Source organism: Ambystoma mexicanum, chromosome 7p (assembly GCF_040938575.1).
Source record: "Ambystoma mexicanum isolate Mex_15411 chromosome 7p, UKY_AmexF1_1, whole genome shotgun sequence".
Lineage (NCBI taxonomy): Eukaryota > Metazoa > Chordata > Amphibia > Caudata > Ambystomatidae > Ambystoma > Ambystoma mexicanum.
Genome location: NC_090939.1, coordinates 919,705,751 through 919,725,151, shown reverse-complemented (window position 1 = coordinate 919,725,151; position 19,401 = coordinate 919,705,751). Strand labels below are relative to the sequence as shown.

Genomic DNA, 19,401 nt, shown 5'->3' with positions numbered 1-19,401 from the left:
TATCCCACTTGGCCGTTTGTCTATGATATGCATACTATCTGTTAACTTCTCCCATTTGTTTACCTTACCTTTTACCCCTCTCCTTAAAAATGGTTGCACTTGAATGTGAAGCCTAAAGAAAATGTCCTAAATGTGTGAGAACGAGAAGCCTGTAGGTCTGAGAATACTTTCCGCTTGTCTTTGTGAGCCTTATATGAAACCATATTTATGATCTAGTCATTTGTCTTTGTTGCTCGAGTCCTTACAGAAAGTAATTGAAAGCATGAAGCACAACTAGGTATTGCAGCCAGGGAGTGCGAAGGAGCCAGAAGAGGTGGTTCATGTCACCTGGGATGAGGTTTTTTGCAGGTCTAGTAGAAGGAGGAGGTTGGGCTTCTTGTACTTGTGGGGGTATGCAATACCTCGAGTCAGCCATAGCCATGATAGTTGTTGCCTGTGTTGGCGTGTCAGTGGGGAAGAGCTCAGTGAGAGGAGAGGATTCAGGGCTGACAAAGGAATGTTTGCATCTGCTGTGGGAGATGGCAGTTGTGGAGACTGCAGGAGTGTCAGGTGGGGCTATGCTAGTATAGGGAATCCTTGCGTGAGGTGGTGGAAGGAGCTGCCAAGGTGTCTGGGAAATTGTAAGTAAACTGGTAATCCAGTGATTGTAGTAGCAGCAGAAACACTACAAGTCATGCTGGACAATGTCTCTTCACCGTTGGAAAGGAGGTGGTGGTGGTGGCGGCGGCGGTAACAGGGAAATGGTGGGGCCTCGGTCTGGTTGACCCTTGAGACACACAAAGAGAGATGCAGGTGGTGTTGCAACAGAAGAATGAAGGGCCACAGGGGCAGAGATTCAGCAAGTTTCCCCAGTAGAGGGCGCAGGAGGAAGAAGAGGTGGAGACCCTTGCCCTTTGCCTGTCTTTGCAGGGCAGACACCGCAGACACATGCATCCCTTTAAAGTGGGAAAGAGGACATCACCACTAATGATACTGCTCAATGTGTAATGCAATTGGGAGACTCAAGCTTGCTGTGAATGAAGACTAAAGGGGAACGTATTGTGAAATGCAACGTAAGCAAGATGCTTGTCAGTCATGCTATACAAGCAATATACAACCACATTTGCCAATGGCATGCTCCAGACTACAGAGTTCCCACCTCAACTTCCAACACCTCCCACCCTCTTCCACACTGGAAATAAAGGACGGTCTGTAGGTTCCACTCACAAGCGCAGATCTGCATGTGTCGGGCACAAGCAGCCCACAGTCCTGTGAGCGTGCCCAAGCACCTCTAGACCCTCTGGGTATACTTCGCCAGTGGCACCATCCACCAGCAATGCCAGGTTGCCACCTACCAGAGCAGCAGCATGGTGGTAGTAGCATTGTGGGTGTGGTATTTGCAAGGACAAGGGAAGGCCAACTGATGGATGTGGCATGAAGGCAATTACTGCCTGCATTACAAAATGACTTAGTTGAGAGGGGTCTGGAGCCCATGGCAGTGGAGGATGTCCCAAAGAGGCCCATGTTCCAGCACCACCCCACCTTCATGTAGGTGAAGATACAAAAAGGTCATACATGGTGAAGTGACTGCCCTAGGACTCAGAGCTAGAACACAAATAGCAGAGGAGTGTTGGACTGTTCAGTTTTTTTGCCTAGCTCCAACCAAAAGACCAAAAAGATTTATCACTTGAAAACAACAAGCATAATTGCAGTAAAACTAGTACATTGAGGTTAATAACATTATCTATTGAAGGTAAATCTGGAGTACCTTAGTCATCGAAAACATGGTGTCGTTCCCGTAATAGTGCAATGAACTGTTCTGAGACGTCAGGTTGTATTTGAAGCCTGCTATGTGGACTTCGTTGCAAATGTGAAGTGCAAATGTGATGCCAATTATTCCAGTTGTTGGGTGCTTGGGTTTCTGGAACACAAAAAAGTACATTTGCAATTTTTGATATCAACCACATAGAAGTACAGATATCCATTTTAGTTCACACCTATGATGAAACACAAAGCATTACTTTCAATCCACAAAGAGACGACTCAATAAGTTTAGTTTATTTTGAAAAACTTTTGCTGGATAAGGAGCACTCCTAGCAGAGAAGATGGAAGGGTGGAATGAAAGAGCCATAAACCAGGGTTTGGAATGAAGTGGGACCATCATTGTGTAAATGGTGGAAGCGCACCGGAAGTCAACAAGAAAAAAAGGCAGGCAAGACGATCGCAAACCCCCATTACGAAGCAATGACTACATTTCATTTTGGATTCACGTGAGACAGAAGCCAAAATGGATCAAAGACACATCCAGAGGGATGAAGGAGGACACTTTGTTTACATGTGCCGTATGATGGGCAGGCACAAAGACACATATGTGAGAGGTTGGAAAAGAATTCAAAGAGGATGTCTCAACATGATAAACTATGAAGATACAACTGAGCATGGCACGAGGTAGTCGCAGTAGCATACAGCTTTATTTCTGTTGATATCGAACCATAAAAGCTGTGTACAAGCAACATTACAAAAACAATCAATTTCTTGCAGCAATTCCTTAAAACATCACAAATGTAAGACACCAAGCAAAAGGAGTTTCACAAAAAAGGAAGATATTTACAATCTATTCTACCAATGGGTAATCGTTGACCTAGAACTAAGCAAACAATCGTAACAAATAAGACATTGAAAATCATGTGAATGCCTGAAGTTAAAAAAAAGAAAGAAACAAATCAACTGAATTCGAAACGCATGGTAGGAGGTGTTTCTCCAAATTAGCAACTACAAGAGTAGGCGTTTGCCATTTTTCTTTTCAATCCAATGCCTTTTGAAAAGCATAGCACGTATCCTGTAAATGCTAGAGAATGAATCACGGTGGCAAGGGTTGCTGGTGGGGACTGGGCATGGAGGAATTTGCTATAAACTAGATAAGGTAGTGTGTAGGTGGCCTTCCCTACCCCTGGACTCTGCGAAATGTCCAGTTTGGATGTATCCAGTGTTTACTTTTGATAATCTATTTGAAGATTTAAAGTCAGGGCTGCCTTCACGTTTTAGGAAAAACTAAGCTTCATTTACATATTGCACCATCAAGAGGCCAGGGGATGTTCTACAGTCCCCCACAGAGGACCAAATAGCACCAAAGAGTAATTGAGAGAGGTCAGTGTCATAAGAAGGGGATTACTGTTAGCGTAGCCCTCACTCCGAAGGACTGTGAGAGTGGAGGAAAGGTTTTGTGTGCATATTTTAAAGATAATAATCGCTACTCTGGTATTACATTTCATTATTAGTATCCCATATATAATTCTGACTTTTCACTTGATGCTAGGCGAATAACTTAATTTGCATATGTTCAGGTGTTCTATCAATGGTGTATTGATAGAGGAAAGTTGCAACCATGGTTTATAGAAGTATACAGGCACCATGACGTCGAAGTTCAGCTTCCAAATCATACACTTAAATTCAAGTACAAGCTAACAGCACTTGTAGATACACTGGATTACTGCATAAGCAATTGATGGGGCAACATTTTAAACTGTTTAATTGGAAAGGGGTTAAACACTTCCCAAATACAGACATGAAATAGAGCCACTCATTGCTGTATTGTTATCTGGTGGTGTGCTTTCTCACCACCACTAAGACTTCGGAGAGTGAAAGTCCCACTAACAAGTTAAATGCAGTTCTTAAAATTCAAAAATGAAAATTGATGTACGCCCATTGCCAGTTTCTCAGCAATTTTTTTAAGAGGATGGAGAAGATACATAATCATGCCCCTAGTAAAGGAACAGATAGCGAGAATAATTTGAATATACAGTGATGAAGTCTGTTGCCTGGTTATAGGAACCTCTAAAGGGGTGAAACAGAAGAATGCCTCCTCACCCTCCCATAGCTCCCATTGTACCGTAGGTGACTCTCACAAGAGCAACTTCCATGCACTGGCTATTTAAAAGATACCACTGTAGTGACCAAAAACTGTATCCGCTAATCACCACAACTCCTGTTCCCTCATGGACAAGCAAGGTACCCACCACCCCTTCTATGCAATATTATAGTGTTTGGCAACAAGACAAGCATATCCTCTTCCTCATACTAAAAAGGTGCTTTAAACTTCCACAAGCCAGATCTAAAGTCTCAGCGAGTAAAGCCATTTAGACAAGACTGCTTAAAATGTTGCTTTGCAAAAAAGAAACTCTTAATTTGTGACTGCTCTGTTGCAGAGAGCCCTGTGGCAGAGAAATCCTCACGTCATAGGCCCAGGGAAGTGTTTGCTGGGACGCATGCGCATTCAGTGTTGCCAATCCATTGTCGCACCGATTTTCCACTTGCAAGTGATACAATGCAGCACATCTCCAGAGGACAAGCAATCATTTCACACACAGGATTAAACACGCGCTTATAGGATTTATCAACATTGGTTTCACATGCTGAAGGGGCAGAGAAGATGTTCCTTTCTCCGGCAGTGCTCTTCAGTCAAAAGAGGGGAAGTGTATTCCAAAACCGCAAACAGTAGTGGTGTTTAGAGGACAGACATGTTTGAGGCTGTTGGTGATAGTAAGGGGCGTGGGGAGGTTTGGAAATATCAGTAAGGGATTAGTGGCAGTGAGGAAAAAGCTGGTGAACAACGTCAGAAGGTGGTTGATGGACATTGGGAGGCGATTGTGGATGGTATGGAGGTAACTGGAGAGCATGACAAGGGGAGTAGGGGGAACACCAGGAGGTGGCACGAGAGTCTGAAGAGGACAGAGATAATTAAGACAGAGTGGGAAGTGCACTTAAACAGGCAGGCAGGCAAGTCTGGAAGGTTCAAGAGGGCCAGGTTGGGCTCAAGGTAGGTGTTAAAGACGGGAGAAGGAAGGGAGAAAAGTGAGGCATGGAGGCTATGTGAGGATCAGAGAGGCAATGGGGGGTTACGGGTCAGAGACCCTAGGGGGAAGGGAGAGAGAGGCCCAGGAAACTCTACTTCTTTAGATCTGGAAAGGCCTACTCCATGGCTCAGCCTAGTGCCAGTAAGCCAGCTTTTCCCCAAGAACCAAGACATCGAAAGGAGAGGGGAATCTCTTAAGCCCTGAGAAAACTAACACCAAATGGCTCTTGTTTCCAGTAGAGCACGAATTCCAGCTCATCGAGGAGACCCAACAAAATCTACAAGATGGGAAAGAATATGCCCAAACACACTGAAAAGGCTGAATTTCATTTATTTTCAATTTCGTTTATTTGAAAACGGGATGCCAATTAAGAAGAGAAATGCCTTACACTAGCATTTACAGATGGTGGATGCATTACCCAAATTGGTGCCTGTACAACACCTCAAAGACGAGAGCTGAGCTAGTTTATGAGGGTGTGAGCAAGCCAGGGACAAGACCAGAAAAAACAGGCAGCACTTGAGGGAATGGTGGTGGGGTCAGGTAGATGTAATGAGGAAAGAGGGGGAGGAGGAACTCGCTTTTTGGCAAGTAAGTATAGCTTAAAATCAAGATTTGACGAAAGCCACAGTTGGACTAGCTTTGATTTTGATGGGTGTTGTTGGAAGAAATCCGGATACTTCCTTCTTGCCACTTTTTATACCTCTGGACCTAAACTAGTGAACCTCCAGGCTTTACACTTTACCCCCCCTGCTAAACACTGATTTACCCACTGTACGCAATAAATTCAAACACCCTTTTCTTGCGGTTAGGGATTTTATCTCATCAATTTTATCAGCAAGAGACAGACAACTCATTTAGGCCATTTGTTAGACATGAATACACTTATAATAAGCATGTATCATTAGACAAATGCAACAACACATTTTACTTCAGGAAGACATTTTAAATGTAAGCATTTTTCTTTTCTAACCTCAAAGTTACCAAAACATGATGACATCTTTTAGGTTCCAGTGCTCAGTCTGACACACTGCCAATTACCCTGCAGAGGGTTCCCGCTTATTTGTCTGTCTAGTTATACTTGTCATCCAAATGAGTACACGGTCTCTCAGAAAACAGTCTCTCCTTTTGCCCTCAATCTCCCTTCCTGCAGCTAGGTATGCCTCAGTGCGTCTCTGCCAGAACACTGCCACTGAGTCGAACCACTGCCTTCAAAGAACTACCTGCGCAGGTCCCACTCCAAGCTACCATCAGCGGCCCAGCAGACGATCCACGGCAAAGCTCCAGCCACACAGGACAACCCTCTCTCTACAGGAAGTCCGACCTCCCCTTTTCTCTCCCTCCATTTCAAACCCTCATTCAACACCTTATCCTCTAAATGATTCTGTACATTCTCTTTAATATTTCCTAGCCTTTTTTCGTGATGTCACCTCAGGCCATATCACATGCCGGAACCATCCAGCACGCATCTCGCCCCCTTTGTGACCTTCGAGCCGTATTCTGCATAGCAGAATTTCTTATCAATTATCCTTCCATCCCTTTCCTGCTTTGCACAAAGAGTGTTCCATTTTCAAGGCCCATTGCGCTGTCACATTGCTGTGCACATCATGAATCTCTCCTTTCCTTTCAGCTTTTAACTCTGCTTAGTTTTCTGAATTTGCCAATGTTTCTGCGCTTTGCTGCTACACCACTATTTTTATGGCCCAAGCAAATCTAACCCACTATATTTATGGCCCTATTCTAAGTATTATTGCCAAATGTTCAACGACAGACTGAAAATACTGCACCGCTCAAATTCCCTAACAGTAGCACGTTCGAATGGAGCACGGCGAGTAGGAAGAAAAAGCAGAAGTGAGAGAAGGCACAGCAAGGGATGGGACAGTGAGATTCAGCATAAGCAGATGTAATGATATGGGGAGCAGACTGAGATACTGTCAAGACAGGTCATAAAGAGCAATACCATTCATGTCTTTGTAGTCTATAAGGCACTTGAAAAGGGCATGGATGCACATGGGGAGGCAACCAGCATTGCTTCAGTTGTAGAAGTGGTGGAGGATCTGGGATTGTAGAGAGTGTAGGGAGCAAAGTTGAGGACTTTGTCTGGAGGGAGGGATGAGTAGTGAGAAAGCTCGAGGTACAGGCACAAGAATTAGCTTAATTTGCTGAGAAGGATGGTAGAGATTAGAGTTTTCGGAAAGTCAGAGTAGGAAATGGGCAAATGTGGGAAACTCAATCAAGGAGCCACTGAGGAAAAGGAAGAAGCCCAAAGATAATGATCTAGAGAAGGGGGTGCAGTAAACCCTTAAGCAAGAACACTGAGAAGGAGGGTGTGGGAAGTCCAAAAGGCAGAGAGGTGCAGGGCAAGGGCATAGGTCTCCTGATTGTGTTGCCCTGCTAGTGAAGTCCCATGACTTGACAAATTAAGAACAGAAAGAACCTTTAAGCACTCATTTTATTCCACCACAGCCGCCCCAGACACTTTCTCACAGTCGTGTATCCACAGATCTCCGACTGCCCCAGTTTCAGTCAATACCCTATGTGAAGGCATCATGAAGCAAGACAGACAACAGATTCAAGGTTCAAACAAAAGATCTCTAATAACTCAAATGTCAGGATGGTGTAAAGCCTAACTTGCCCTATACTAAGGTGGGATTTCCCTACCTAAATGAACTGAGTCAGTAAGTTCAACTTAAAAATATGTCTGTGTCCAAATCCTATACTTGCCTTCACAACTAAAGCTAAAAGATGTGTAGGGATAACAGCAACCAAAGAAACAGTGTTCAAACTAAAGTTCTGAGCTTCTTCCAGCTGCTGACTGGCTCATAGCTCCCTACCCCAAGTTCACGAAAGTTCCCAAAAAATGCCTCTAGACTGCTCTTGGTTTACTCCAAGTAAGGGCTCTTCGGTATAGGCGCAGTTGTCCGACCACACGTTCCACCTATCACAGGTCGCGCAACCGATGACCCTTGGCACTTTACAACCGTTCATACCTTTTCGCAGGATTTAGACAATACAGATTTCCTGTCTGTACCTATGTCATAAGTCCAAATATACTTCAAGTTTACTTTAGGAGCTTCTTGCCTTTACCAACATACGATTCTCACACACCTTCCTTTGTGGTATTTTCTCCTGGTTACACCTTGCTGCCACACTATTCAATAGTGTTTTTCTGCTTTCTCATTTTACTTTATTCGCAAATGCTGTTTCTTTAAATTCACTTTGTTTGAAAATGTATATCCTTTTCTGTTTAATTTGCGGGTTTTTATCATATGTTTTCCTTTGCTGAGCATTGAACTCATCACGCTCTTGACAACTTTGTTCGGTATTCAATATTTTATATTAGGTCTCCAGACCCCCTTTCCACATCATTCAAAGCTCATTTCATGCTTGACAACTTGTTCGGTATTCAGTAATTTTTGCTTGGGTCCCTTGATCCCTTTTGCATAGATTTTGACTTTACCTGCATAAACCGTTGCACACACCACGCCCCTGGAGCACCCCAGCCTGAGTGCTGCATCCCTTTCACTCACCGGTGTGCGGCCACTCCTCCGGGTGCCCTGGTCTCGCTCTCTGGCTCTTGCTGGCTCTGCTCTCTCTACCGCTGATCTCCGGTGAGCAGCACTCTTCTTCCCCAGACCTTCCAGCATTGTTTGGATGCTTCTTTGTGTTCCCCACTCCCAAGCAGAAACACACAGCAATGGGCTCTGCTCAGATCTGGACCCTCTCGCGGCCCACTCCAGCCTCAGTGTCCTTCTGGCTACTCTGCGGTCGGTCCCCTTTTCACTGGCCTGTGCTCCGCCTGCCCCAACTCGGCTTGTCATGCTCTCCTGCCTGCCTGGGTTCCCTGCTCTGCTGCTTTCTTCCTCTTTTATACACATGCAACCCTTTAACAGGTCACAGGTGAAAATCCTTAATTGTAATCGTCTGTCCTTAGCTTGTGTGACATGCCTGCCCCTCACAACAGTCCTCAGGCTTCCTCTTCGTCTCAGTACCAGAGTGGTAAAATAACATGTTAGTGTGCAATGCTCCTAGTCATCTCTTCCTCATCCCAGTACTATGATGGTGTGAATGGGTGAAAATTATGAGAGATGATTTACAAAAGCCTATAAAGGCAGTGGGAGGGTGAAGTTGGTTCTCATCAGAAAAGGGGGGATGCCATGTCTCGTCTTCTGCTATCCTCTCCCCAATCCCCCTCCACCGAGGTGATCCTCTCTTGCATCTCCACACCCAAGGTCAGGATAAGGATCCAAAGGTCGGGATCCACAGTCAAGTTCAAAAAGAGATGGCCTTTCCCTGGCCACCTGAGCAGATGATCCAAGGAAAGTAGGTGTGAGGATACCCTCAGGTTTCTCACACCTACCAAACCTTTGTTAGTTCCGCCCACCTGCCTGTGCAGTTCCCGTAAATAATGAACTGCTTCAAACATATATTGGTCTGCTGATCCGCATCACTTATGTGGCAATACGTGTCTGGGATTGCTGTTTGTACTCTTGTTCGTAGGAAAATTGCCTAGCATGTTAGTGCTGAACTGCCTCAGGGCAGGACAAAGACTGATCTGCTTTGGATATTTCTCCTCTGATTAAGATAGTGAGCTAAATAATCTGGGTAAGGCCCTCATAACCGGGACTAATTTCCATCAGAGGGACTCCTAGGACACCCCCCTCATTTTTTGCAATACCACACAGAGACCATCAGAATTACTGTGAAGATGTTACTGCAAATTGATTTTGCGAATCATTGAGAAGAAATTAAATATTTAAACTTCCTCAATGAGCACGTCTCTGAAGCATACTCTAAAGAGCCTCAACATTCATGGCAAATTGCTACTTACACCTGGACCCATCCACTGAGACAAGAGGAAAATTCAAGACAACCCAAAGTGTTGGAGATCCTCTGGGTCAGGCACATTTTCCATTCCTGGGAGATAACACTGTAATGAGTATGCACCTATTCATTCTTTGTCCACCATCAGATGGTTGGAATCTGGCGATGAGCTGCATGGCTTTTGGCCCATTCCCAGAGTTTAAGAACTTCCTTCTTGAATAAGTAGAACAAGGCAGTGCTGTTGACTGTAAATATCATTAGAACCTTAAAAAATGCAGATCTGAACTGTGACTATGGACCATGAAACAAACCTCATATCTCCAAGTGAAAATCAATAAAGCAATGCTGACCTATTCAGCATACCCACGGGCATACCCACAGGCAAAATGCGATCACTTGAAAAGGTCAAATTCATCCAACCTTCACTAATAAAAATAAAATAAAAAAAAGGTGACCTTTACAAAAAAAACAGCTCCAAAAACAGTCCTCTTCCTGAAGCCATTGTTTGAGAAGGTTTTCTTTCATTTCAGTACAGCCTTTGTCTAGCCTGTTGAACTAAGGAAATGCATGAATCTGTCCATCCCGGAGACCCTTCTAACCATTTAGTCGAGCCCGCCATGCACCCGATGATCAGGAGATGCTAGTGGTCTTACTTGCGGATCATGTGAACGGAGTAGCCTGAGGTGGAGTCAAAGAAAACGTCCAAGAGTTCACGTTAGGTATTCCAAAAGCCTTTGGCCGAATTACATTTTGACACATTTTTATTGCTTTTTTCCCCATAAAATAGATGATTGGGTTTGGATTAGGTATGCAGAAAGAGTTGGTGAGCGAATAGGTGATGAGGGATGTGGGGGATCTCCCTCAGAATTTTGCAGTACAAAAACAAACAAATGTAAATAAAAAAGAAAAATGCTAAATGGAATTCAGCCAACAAAGTCCAGGAAACCTCATAGATCCTCACACTATACTCCAGGCATGGAAGAGGACCAAAAAGAAAGTTGGTCTGATTCGGACGAATTCTGTTGTCAGGCCACTTCATGAGAAGCCATATAAGCATGGGTGCAATTTGGGGGTAGCTAGGGAAACCAGCTGCTACCCCTGGCAATTTCCTTGGTACCCCTGGCTTAAAAGCGGTCACACTTCAGTGTTGCGGAGTAATTTATTGCTCAGTGAAAGAACACTGTTGGTCTGATATACATCATTTTGCTATCAGCAATAAGTCTGTACAGTCCTAGACGACTCCCCCAACCGAAAGTAGCACCAACAACATGGCCGCCAGTCATATGAACTTATGCCCATCCCTACTGCTCCAACCAAGAACAACTACTGTGAGCGGTACCCAACCAGTTGGCCATATGTTCCCACAGTAACACGAACCCTGCCAAGAACGGATGAAGAGATACACGACTGAGTTGGAGAAAGCCGCATGGACCGACTCTGCTAAAGACACTGTATTCAAGGCTAGTATGATGCAGGTCATTAGAGACATCCTGACGACGTAGTTCTGTTAGACACGAAGCATGCGTGCAATCTACGGATCTCAACAAACGCACACCAATCAACATGAACATGTACAGTTCATTAGATAGAGGACTGTGACGGCAACACAGTAGCACGTTTGTTATTTTATCATTGGGCTCGCTATAGCACCACAGAAATGCAAGAAGCAAACAGAGCTTGTATACACTTGCTGATGCTTCCACGCAGCTAACAGTATGGAAGGACAGGAGCGCCCAAGGGACCTGACCAACCTTAAAGCTCATACTAACACATGGACTATGCCGACTCCATACTGGAAGCCAAAGCAGGCCTCAGGAGGAAACAGTAGGCCGCGGCGATCGCAGAGAAATCCCAAACTGAAAGGTGCTACACTAGCAGAAACGCCTAGGGTGTGAGCCACAGACTGCCAAGGACATCATGTTGCAAAGTGACATTCCATCTCCTGAGCCAAGGTGGCATCGGTGGCGGCAGCAGCAATTGTTCCCTGTAAAATACACACTAATTCGAGGCAATTGAGCCCACAAGAATGGTCTCTGGCCAAGGTGTGAATAAGCCAAGACTCAGAGGCTGAGAACGAGCAGCAGGTCCAGGACTGGACAGCGACTTGCAACATACTTGATACTTTCCAAACACCGTCTACAATGGGATTGGAGCGCTCTCATGGCAGTAGTCGTCCTCACACTATTGTTATGCGCAAACACATAGTTGCAATTATGGAAACATAGTAGACATGCACTGGGAACAGGTGTTAAACGGGATGGCAACAACGCTTGTTCCAGGCTTGGGGGCCTGCAGCCTGACCAATTAGAACCAAAGGTTTTGGGGGAAGATGACAAGAGGTGCCAACCAATCAACAGACTTTCTCACTGTAACACTTAGTGTAGCAAATTTCGGGGATGATCAAAGTATACCACCTGACACAGACCTGTCCAATAGTAACCCATCCTGTAGGGTCCTATAGTGGACATATCAGTCAGCAGGCCAATCCCCGGGCCCGATAGGTTTGTGAGGGAGTCCGCCAGGTGATGAAGGTAATTGCATCACAAGGACACAAAACTGCCACGCGAGCAAGACTGTGGCGAGATGTGCATGAACCTTGTAGTAGCATGTGATCCCTGTGCGTTTGACTAATAAACCACAGTAACTCCTTGCTCCTTGTGTGGGCCTTGACTTCTTGGGACCATGGATGGGGGTTAGGGGACTCCGTGAGTAGGAGTACGCAGGGCCTTGGCACGGCTCTGCCAGCCCCAGAAATTACCCTGACAGGAGTGTATGCTTTTTCTTTTGCATAAAGGACCCTAAACATTTTCTTTCACCAATAGCACTTGGCATCTTCAGAATTGTGATTGTGGAGGGTAGCTACATTCCTATCTATAGGTTTTCTGTGTATGTGTTGAAGACTGAGGTCCAAGCATGGCCCTCATGTCCCCCACACAACTCTCGGCCCGAAGACCGAGAAAAAACAGATGCAGATGCACCTCACTCTTAGGCCCCTCATCGCCATCATCAATGTATCGCAGATGTGAGAAACGTTACCCCACAGACAGCCATTCTAACCATACCCAATCGATGATATGGAGGAGATGGAGAATTCGGCAATCGAACAAGTCGGCTGACCGCAAATCAAGAAGTCAATGATGTAATCGGAGGTGCCTGTAGACATGAAGTACATAGGCATCCACTCACAAAGTTTCACGAACATGCATTAGCTTGCTGCATATAGACAGGAAACAAATGCTTATGACTCACGCAGGTAGATGACAGATACACTTACATATTTCTATATTGCTCACCAAAACTGAAACCGCAAGACCCCAAGTATACGTATACCTAACATGTACATGCTTGACTGCTGCTAACATGGAAAGCCATAAAGACAAATTTGGAATAAATGGGGAAGAGGAGACAGACTTCGAGTACGCGGAAGGGCCGACAGATCGCTGCAGCCAGAGGCAAGCGGACAATAGCCTCCAGCACAGACACAGTACACTCCCAGTGACCAGGACAATAAGCCACCTGCAAGAAATCCAGACTAAAATCCTCATAATTGCAAGCAGGAGAGCTCTGTTTCATGGTCCCGACACATGTGACCTCGAAGAGCAGGACAATGCCTATTCACTCAAGGTAGACAGAGGAGCTGTTCCCATCGAACCAGACGTGGACAGATACAAGTGTTGCTCAAGAATTAACTGAATGCATGCTCTCAGGCACAGGCGATCAGAGATGGCAACATAAGGGAACACAGAGCACCTCTATGCTCATCCCCATCGCCTAGATAAGCTACACTCAGCCTGGTAACTGTCTAAGGTCCCAGGGCTGAGAGGACACAGTCTGCCCAATCCAGAGTCACCTTTCACGTGAAGACATATGTTGCAGGAGCCAATAGTTTCCCCATGACCCTACAACTTTGTATTTGTTACATGTAGAGGTGGTCCCAGGAGGAGCCACCAGATATGACTACCCAATAATAGAACTAACCCATATAGAATACATATAATACATATATGTTTTGCTTAAACTGACCAATCTGCATGCCAGATAGGTTTCGTGGATGGAACTTAGGTTTGTGACGCCACTCCTGGATAAAAAAGGGTGACACTCAGAAGACGAGAGCTCTGGAGAATGTATGTTTTTCTCATGCGATCCCTGTCATTGTTTTAGATAATAAAAACAGTAAACTTTGCCCTATGGATGTGTCTTCAGTTCCTGCGGCAGGAGTTTTGATGGGCCCGAGGATCTCTCTGCTAGTAATCAAGTTGACTGCTAGAGAGCCCCTGCCTCTCCTCTACAGTGTGTGCGTGACATCTCCGTTTAAGTGTGTTTTATGTTTTACATGTGCCACTTCATTGTAAACTGTGCAAAGCTGTTATTTCTACTTACTTTTGTACATTTAGGAATGTAGCGTTTTCCTGCAGTAGAAATGGATGGGGATAGCTCAGTGAATTAAGTAACTACTGTTTGTTCTGTTGCTCCACCTCCCCATCACAAGAAATCATACTTGTTTTACCCATCATTTATTTCATAGTTTACAAATTATTTGCATTGTAGTTTGGTGGTTCACATATCCGCTGAATTCAAAACAAACAACTATGTCTGCCAATGAAAGATCAAAATGAAAACATCTTAAAGATGGGATGGGAAATGTGGTCTACTGGGTAAATTGAAGATGGTAAAATAGGCACAAATCCCAACTTCTCCACCTGAACGACATGAGTTATCCTGGGCAAATCAATATGTTTTGAAAACATGCTTTTATACTGCATCGAATCGTCAGCGTTCTCCTCAACTTCTCAAAACAAGATCACAAAAAGGGATTCAGTTTGCACTAAGAAAACGTACACGCAGAATCACATATCTAGCATTTCAGTATTTACCGGGCATGAAATTACAGTACTTGTGTGATTGAGTCTGTACTTGCCAAATAACACAGCACCTGGGCTCGTGAGGCAGTAGTTTCCAAATTAGGACTATACATGGTGTTTGTGGTGTACTGACATATCTTCGTATAAGATAGCAATATATGGTATACAAGGAAGCATTTAAAATTGTATAGTAATGCCTGACTTGTGAGGCAGTATTTAGAATATTATGGCTGTACCTGGCATGTGAGGATTTAACAGATAAGATGGCAGCCACTGCCCATTTGAGGCATAACTAGCATAAGAAAATATTGATTGTGGCCCAGGTTGATTCTGCTGGGCACGACAGGGCATATCATGACTGAACACATTACATATTGGGACAACAGTGTAGCTACTATACGTTTGAAAACTAAAATAGCCTTTTTGTCTGCTTTAATACTATTTATTTTATTAATCAAACTTATTTTAGGTTTTTGTTTGCTTAAGCAATGTCACTGATGCCACTAGAGCAAGAGGTCATATGCATTATTCCTGTGATATTGCCAGGGTCAAGGTCATGTGTAAGGTCATCGGTAATGATGTCAATTCTGCTACCCCTGGAGTTATGGTGAATTGATGTGCCTGTATATAGGCCTTCCCTCTCTGAAAAACATTTTGGCTTTCTTGTTTGTTGGACTGCTGGCCTGATTCTTATTGGATTAAAAGATGAGTAACATATGCTTCACTTTCGAAAGTTGCCAATAGTCTGAAGGCAGTATTATGTTAGGGGCATTTACAGCTTGGAAACATCAGTGGTCCGGATGCATATTTTCACTCTAAGAATGCCAGCTTAAAAATGTAGGCTTAGGCATGCCATTGTGGAACCTCTTCACTTCCAGCTATGGTTTGAGGCAGGTTTGGAGTGTGTAGGGTAATTACTGAAGGGTGATTTTATTTAATTGTCGGAACTACATAGTATCTTAAACATTGAACGACTCTCTGTTTTTATGTATTTACAGTTAAAGGGAGTACTCATGATAAATCAGTGGAAATCTAAACTTCAAAGAGCTGATAAGACCAAAAGTGTCTCAATATTTATCATTCAGCCAGCGGCTTAATATCCAACCTCTATCGATCGCCGATATTAGCTAAAGGGTAAGAGGCAGGGAATTTAAGAGATAGCTGTGAAAGTGATATGGGAACTGGATGAGCAGTTAAGGGAAAGGTTATGCATTGGTTCGCATAAAACTTTGTTAGCCTGTCAATACAAATGACATGGCCTTAAACTGCTGTATAGGCGGCAATATGAACCGCTTTGCCAGTTCAGGATGTTCCCTGCAGTGAATCCTGGTTGTTTGAGAGAATGTGGGGACGGGCTACATACTGGCATATGCTGTGGGGATGTAGGAAGGCACCAAGTTTTTGGAAGGAGGTGCTTGGGTAGATTAGAGATCTTTAGGGGACTGGGACGTATCTTGACCCGATGTTGGTGCTGTCTGGTTTGGAAAAAGTGAAAGGTGGGTGGAGGTACCTCTCACATGTGGTGTATTATGCCTTCTAGAGGCAAAAGCATGTATGGTAATAGGGTTGAAAAGGTTGCTTCTGCCAAGAGAGACAGAATGGGCCTTAAATGTGAGCGAAATATAGGAGATGGAGAATATCACAACTGCCAACCACAACCTGAGGACTTCTAGGGAAGTGGAATGGTGAGGGTTTTTGAGAAAACTATAAAGAAAGACAGTCTGCCCTCACTGGATGATCATGAAGGAGACCCCAGACAGATGCCTCCGATTGTTGGATAAGAGACAGAAGAGGTTTGGGACTGGGGTGTGCTTAAGCAGCTGTGCTGTGGGTATCATGATGCTTTGCCAAATAACGTGGTTGGGTGTGCTTCTGTAGTGTGTGTTCAATTCTCCGTAACCTCTGATCAGGGGGTTAATCAGGGAGAAAAAAAATAGAACTGCAAAATGTAAATAACATTCTCCTACATGGAACACTCAAAACTCCTTCAATAAATTGAGCACATCCAAAGTAAATATTTTGTAACTGAATTTGATTTAGAAAATTCTGTAACTTTAGAAAACATTAGCGAAAACCTCACAAACACCAACCTTCTTACAAACACATACAAAAAAGAAATTGCTAAATTGCAAAACACATCTGCTGAAATACCAGACAATGTATGCGTCTGTTGTCGCAGAACTTTTCATAAAAAAGGGCCCAAAAATAGTACATATGGCCTACAAAATCCAAGACAATGAGGAATCCCAATGGTTCTAATTAGATTTATATCTAACAGCAGAAAATAAATACAAAATAACTGAACCCATGCACGCACTGCAGTACAAAGCTTGACAATAACCAAATGCCATCACGTGCTATCACTAATAACTTAAAAATCTTAACTTGTATGAGAGCATTATAATCCAAACAGTACACCCATCTCAAGTTATAACACATCTTCAACCGAAAACGGCCAAATTGCCTCCATCTGAGTTACTAAAAGGCATTTGTGGCGAAGTAGTATATTTGCCATTCGATCTTAAAGAAAATGTAGAAACTCTAGGAGTACAACGGCCAATAGATCAATCTTTCATTGTACTAGTTAATGGTGTACCAACAAAAGACAACATAATTTGGCAACAAGTAGTCGACTTAAGAAAAGTTGGACTAGCCTTACAATATCTCAAACAAAACAATTCATACTACAGAGATATACACAGAGTAAAACCTAAGAGAAACCACCCAAATAATTCAAGATTGACCTCAAACTGGCCAATTTGAACGTGTAGATCCAGTTACTGCAGCCAACATTTTAGAACAGTATACAATTCACCCACTACACTCCAAAGACACCATAGATGATGCATTAGAAACCATATCAAATGCATCAAGCCAAAGGATCCCCAATGAACATATGGGAAAAAAGTGTGGAAGCACGTTCTTTTCCTTTACTCTTACAGGAAAAGGAGAAGATATGATGAAAGATCCACACAAATTAGTGCATCAGAATATCGCTCTTTACGACTTTAATCTGAAGACCCAAGATTCAGATGAAATGTAGAATACATTTTCCACCTCTTCTTCGAAAGCAAACTATTAACTCTATGTTATTGAGTTGCACACCACATTAAAAACAGGCTCTAACTTCTCAAACATGTCCGCTACCCAATAGCGTCAAAAGATAAAAGACGAAGGTGAAGTTTTGCAGTCAAGTATCACAAATCTCTTGGAAAACATGCGTGGTACAAAAGAATACTGGCTCCGACGTCACACGGATGTACGTTCTATGCTAAGGAACCTAGGCCGACCAACAGTTTGTTACTTTAAGTTGTGCAGAATATGCATGGGATGAGTTGCATGACTTCTTACGCACTGCAAACCAAAATAAAGACAGAATAGATATAAACACACCAGGTGAACTCTGTTCTCTTGACCCGGTCGATGTATTTTGGTACTTTTACCATCTCTACATTGCTCTGCTGCATTTCATATGCAATAAAACTACCCCTCCACTCTGAGAAGTGAAACACTTCTTTTGGAGACCATAATATCAATCCAGAGGAGCACCACACTTCAACATGCTTTAGTGGATAATGATGCTCCCTGGTTTGGCCAGGATAGTGATGCTACTGTTTTTCAATTTATTGAAAAATACATTTCCCGAGACATCCCTTCAGAAACCACAGTGACATACGTACACAAATCTTACACTTCCAAAAACATAAGTGTAGAAAACACTGCCGACATCGATATAAAAACAAGGTAAACACTACACCAAATGTCGCTTTGGCTTCCCTACACCAGTTTGCACAAAAGGCCTAGTAAATATCTTGATGTCTTCTGTTAGATGCAGTGTAAAAGGGAGAACCCAAAGAACACATACAACATTAAAAAGGGATGAAACATCCAAGTACATCAATGATTACAATGCAATCATTGCTCTCTTTTGGAATGGAAATATAGACATACAATACACTGCAGAAAATTCTACTGCAGGGGCTGGGAAGACAGAGCTAAAAGACATCTTGGATTTCATAATATCTGACAAAACACTGTCCCAAAAATTGTACAGCTTCGGGATAAACAGTCTCTCCCATAGAGAATGAGGTGCTACGAAGCTGCAGACCGTTTAACAGGTACACCCTTAAATGAGAAATCGGAAAAAATGGTCTGGCTAAACACCGGTCCAGCTTCATCACTAAAAAGGGTACTAAAATCCTACCAAGAAACAGAAACGATAGCCACCAATGATCCCAACAGTTGGAAAATTTTAAAAAACAATATCATTGACACATACTACCCAAACAGAAGTACTGCTTTGGAAAGCGTATGCCTGTACGACATAGCCCAAAATGACTCCTCCAAATACAATGTCACACCAGACGAGATAACTGGCAAATATTCAGTCTCCACTTGCGAAGGAAGCATAGTAAAACTTACACAAACTAGCCTAATTAATCATATAAAGTTATCATTTAAATCTCTGCCACACAGAGAACTTTATTACATGGGTCATGAGTTGACCATGACTCATTTGAAGCTGCATTCATTGGAAATTAAGGTAGTATAACAAATGTCAATTTTATACAATACAAACAAATGTTGGACAATAAACACCAACAAAAGGAAGAAATTGAACATCTACTAGATAAAGACACTCTTGAAGGCAGTCAACCTCTTTCTTACAGGAAGCCAAGAACCACTTGGAGAACCACTCATTCTAAGTGAAGCAGAAATAGCCATGACCGAGGCAGAAAATAGCATGCATCAATCTAAACAATCTGTGCACAAATCACAGCCCAATGATTAACAACTCAGCATTTATCTAGAAGTCACTGAAAACATTGAACATGGTTTTAAACATGAAACAAACATGAAACAAACTTGTAGCTGCAAAAATTATA

The 19,401-nt window shown here is 43.3% G+C and overlaps 1 protein-coding gene across 5 annotated transcripts in view; it reads right to left on the bottom strand.

Moving 5' to 3' along the window:
• ST3GAL6 (ST3 beta-galactoside alpha-2,3-sialyltransferase 6) overlaps positions 1-19,401 on the bottom strand; it is a 773,060-nt gene that overhangs the window by 53,879 nt on the left and 699,780 nt on the right. For all 5 annotated transcript variants that reach the window (XM_069637206.1, XM_069637209.1, XM_069637205.1 and 2 more), the window contains one exon: positions 1,748-1,900. In XM_069637206.1, the coding sequence (XP_069493307.1) occupies positions 1,748-1,900 (153 nt within the window). The remainder of the gene's footprint in view (positions 1-1,747; positions 1,901-19,401) is intronic.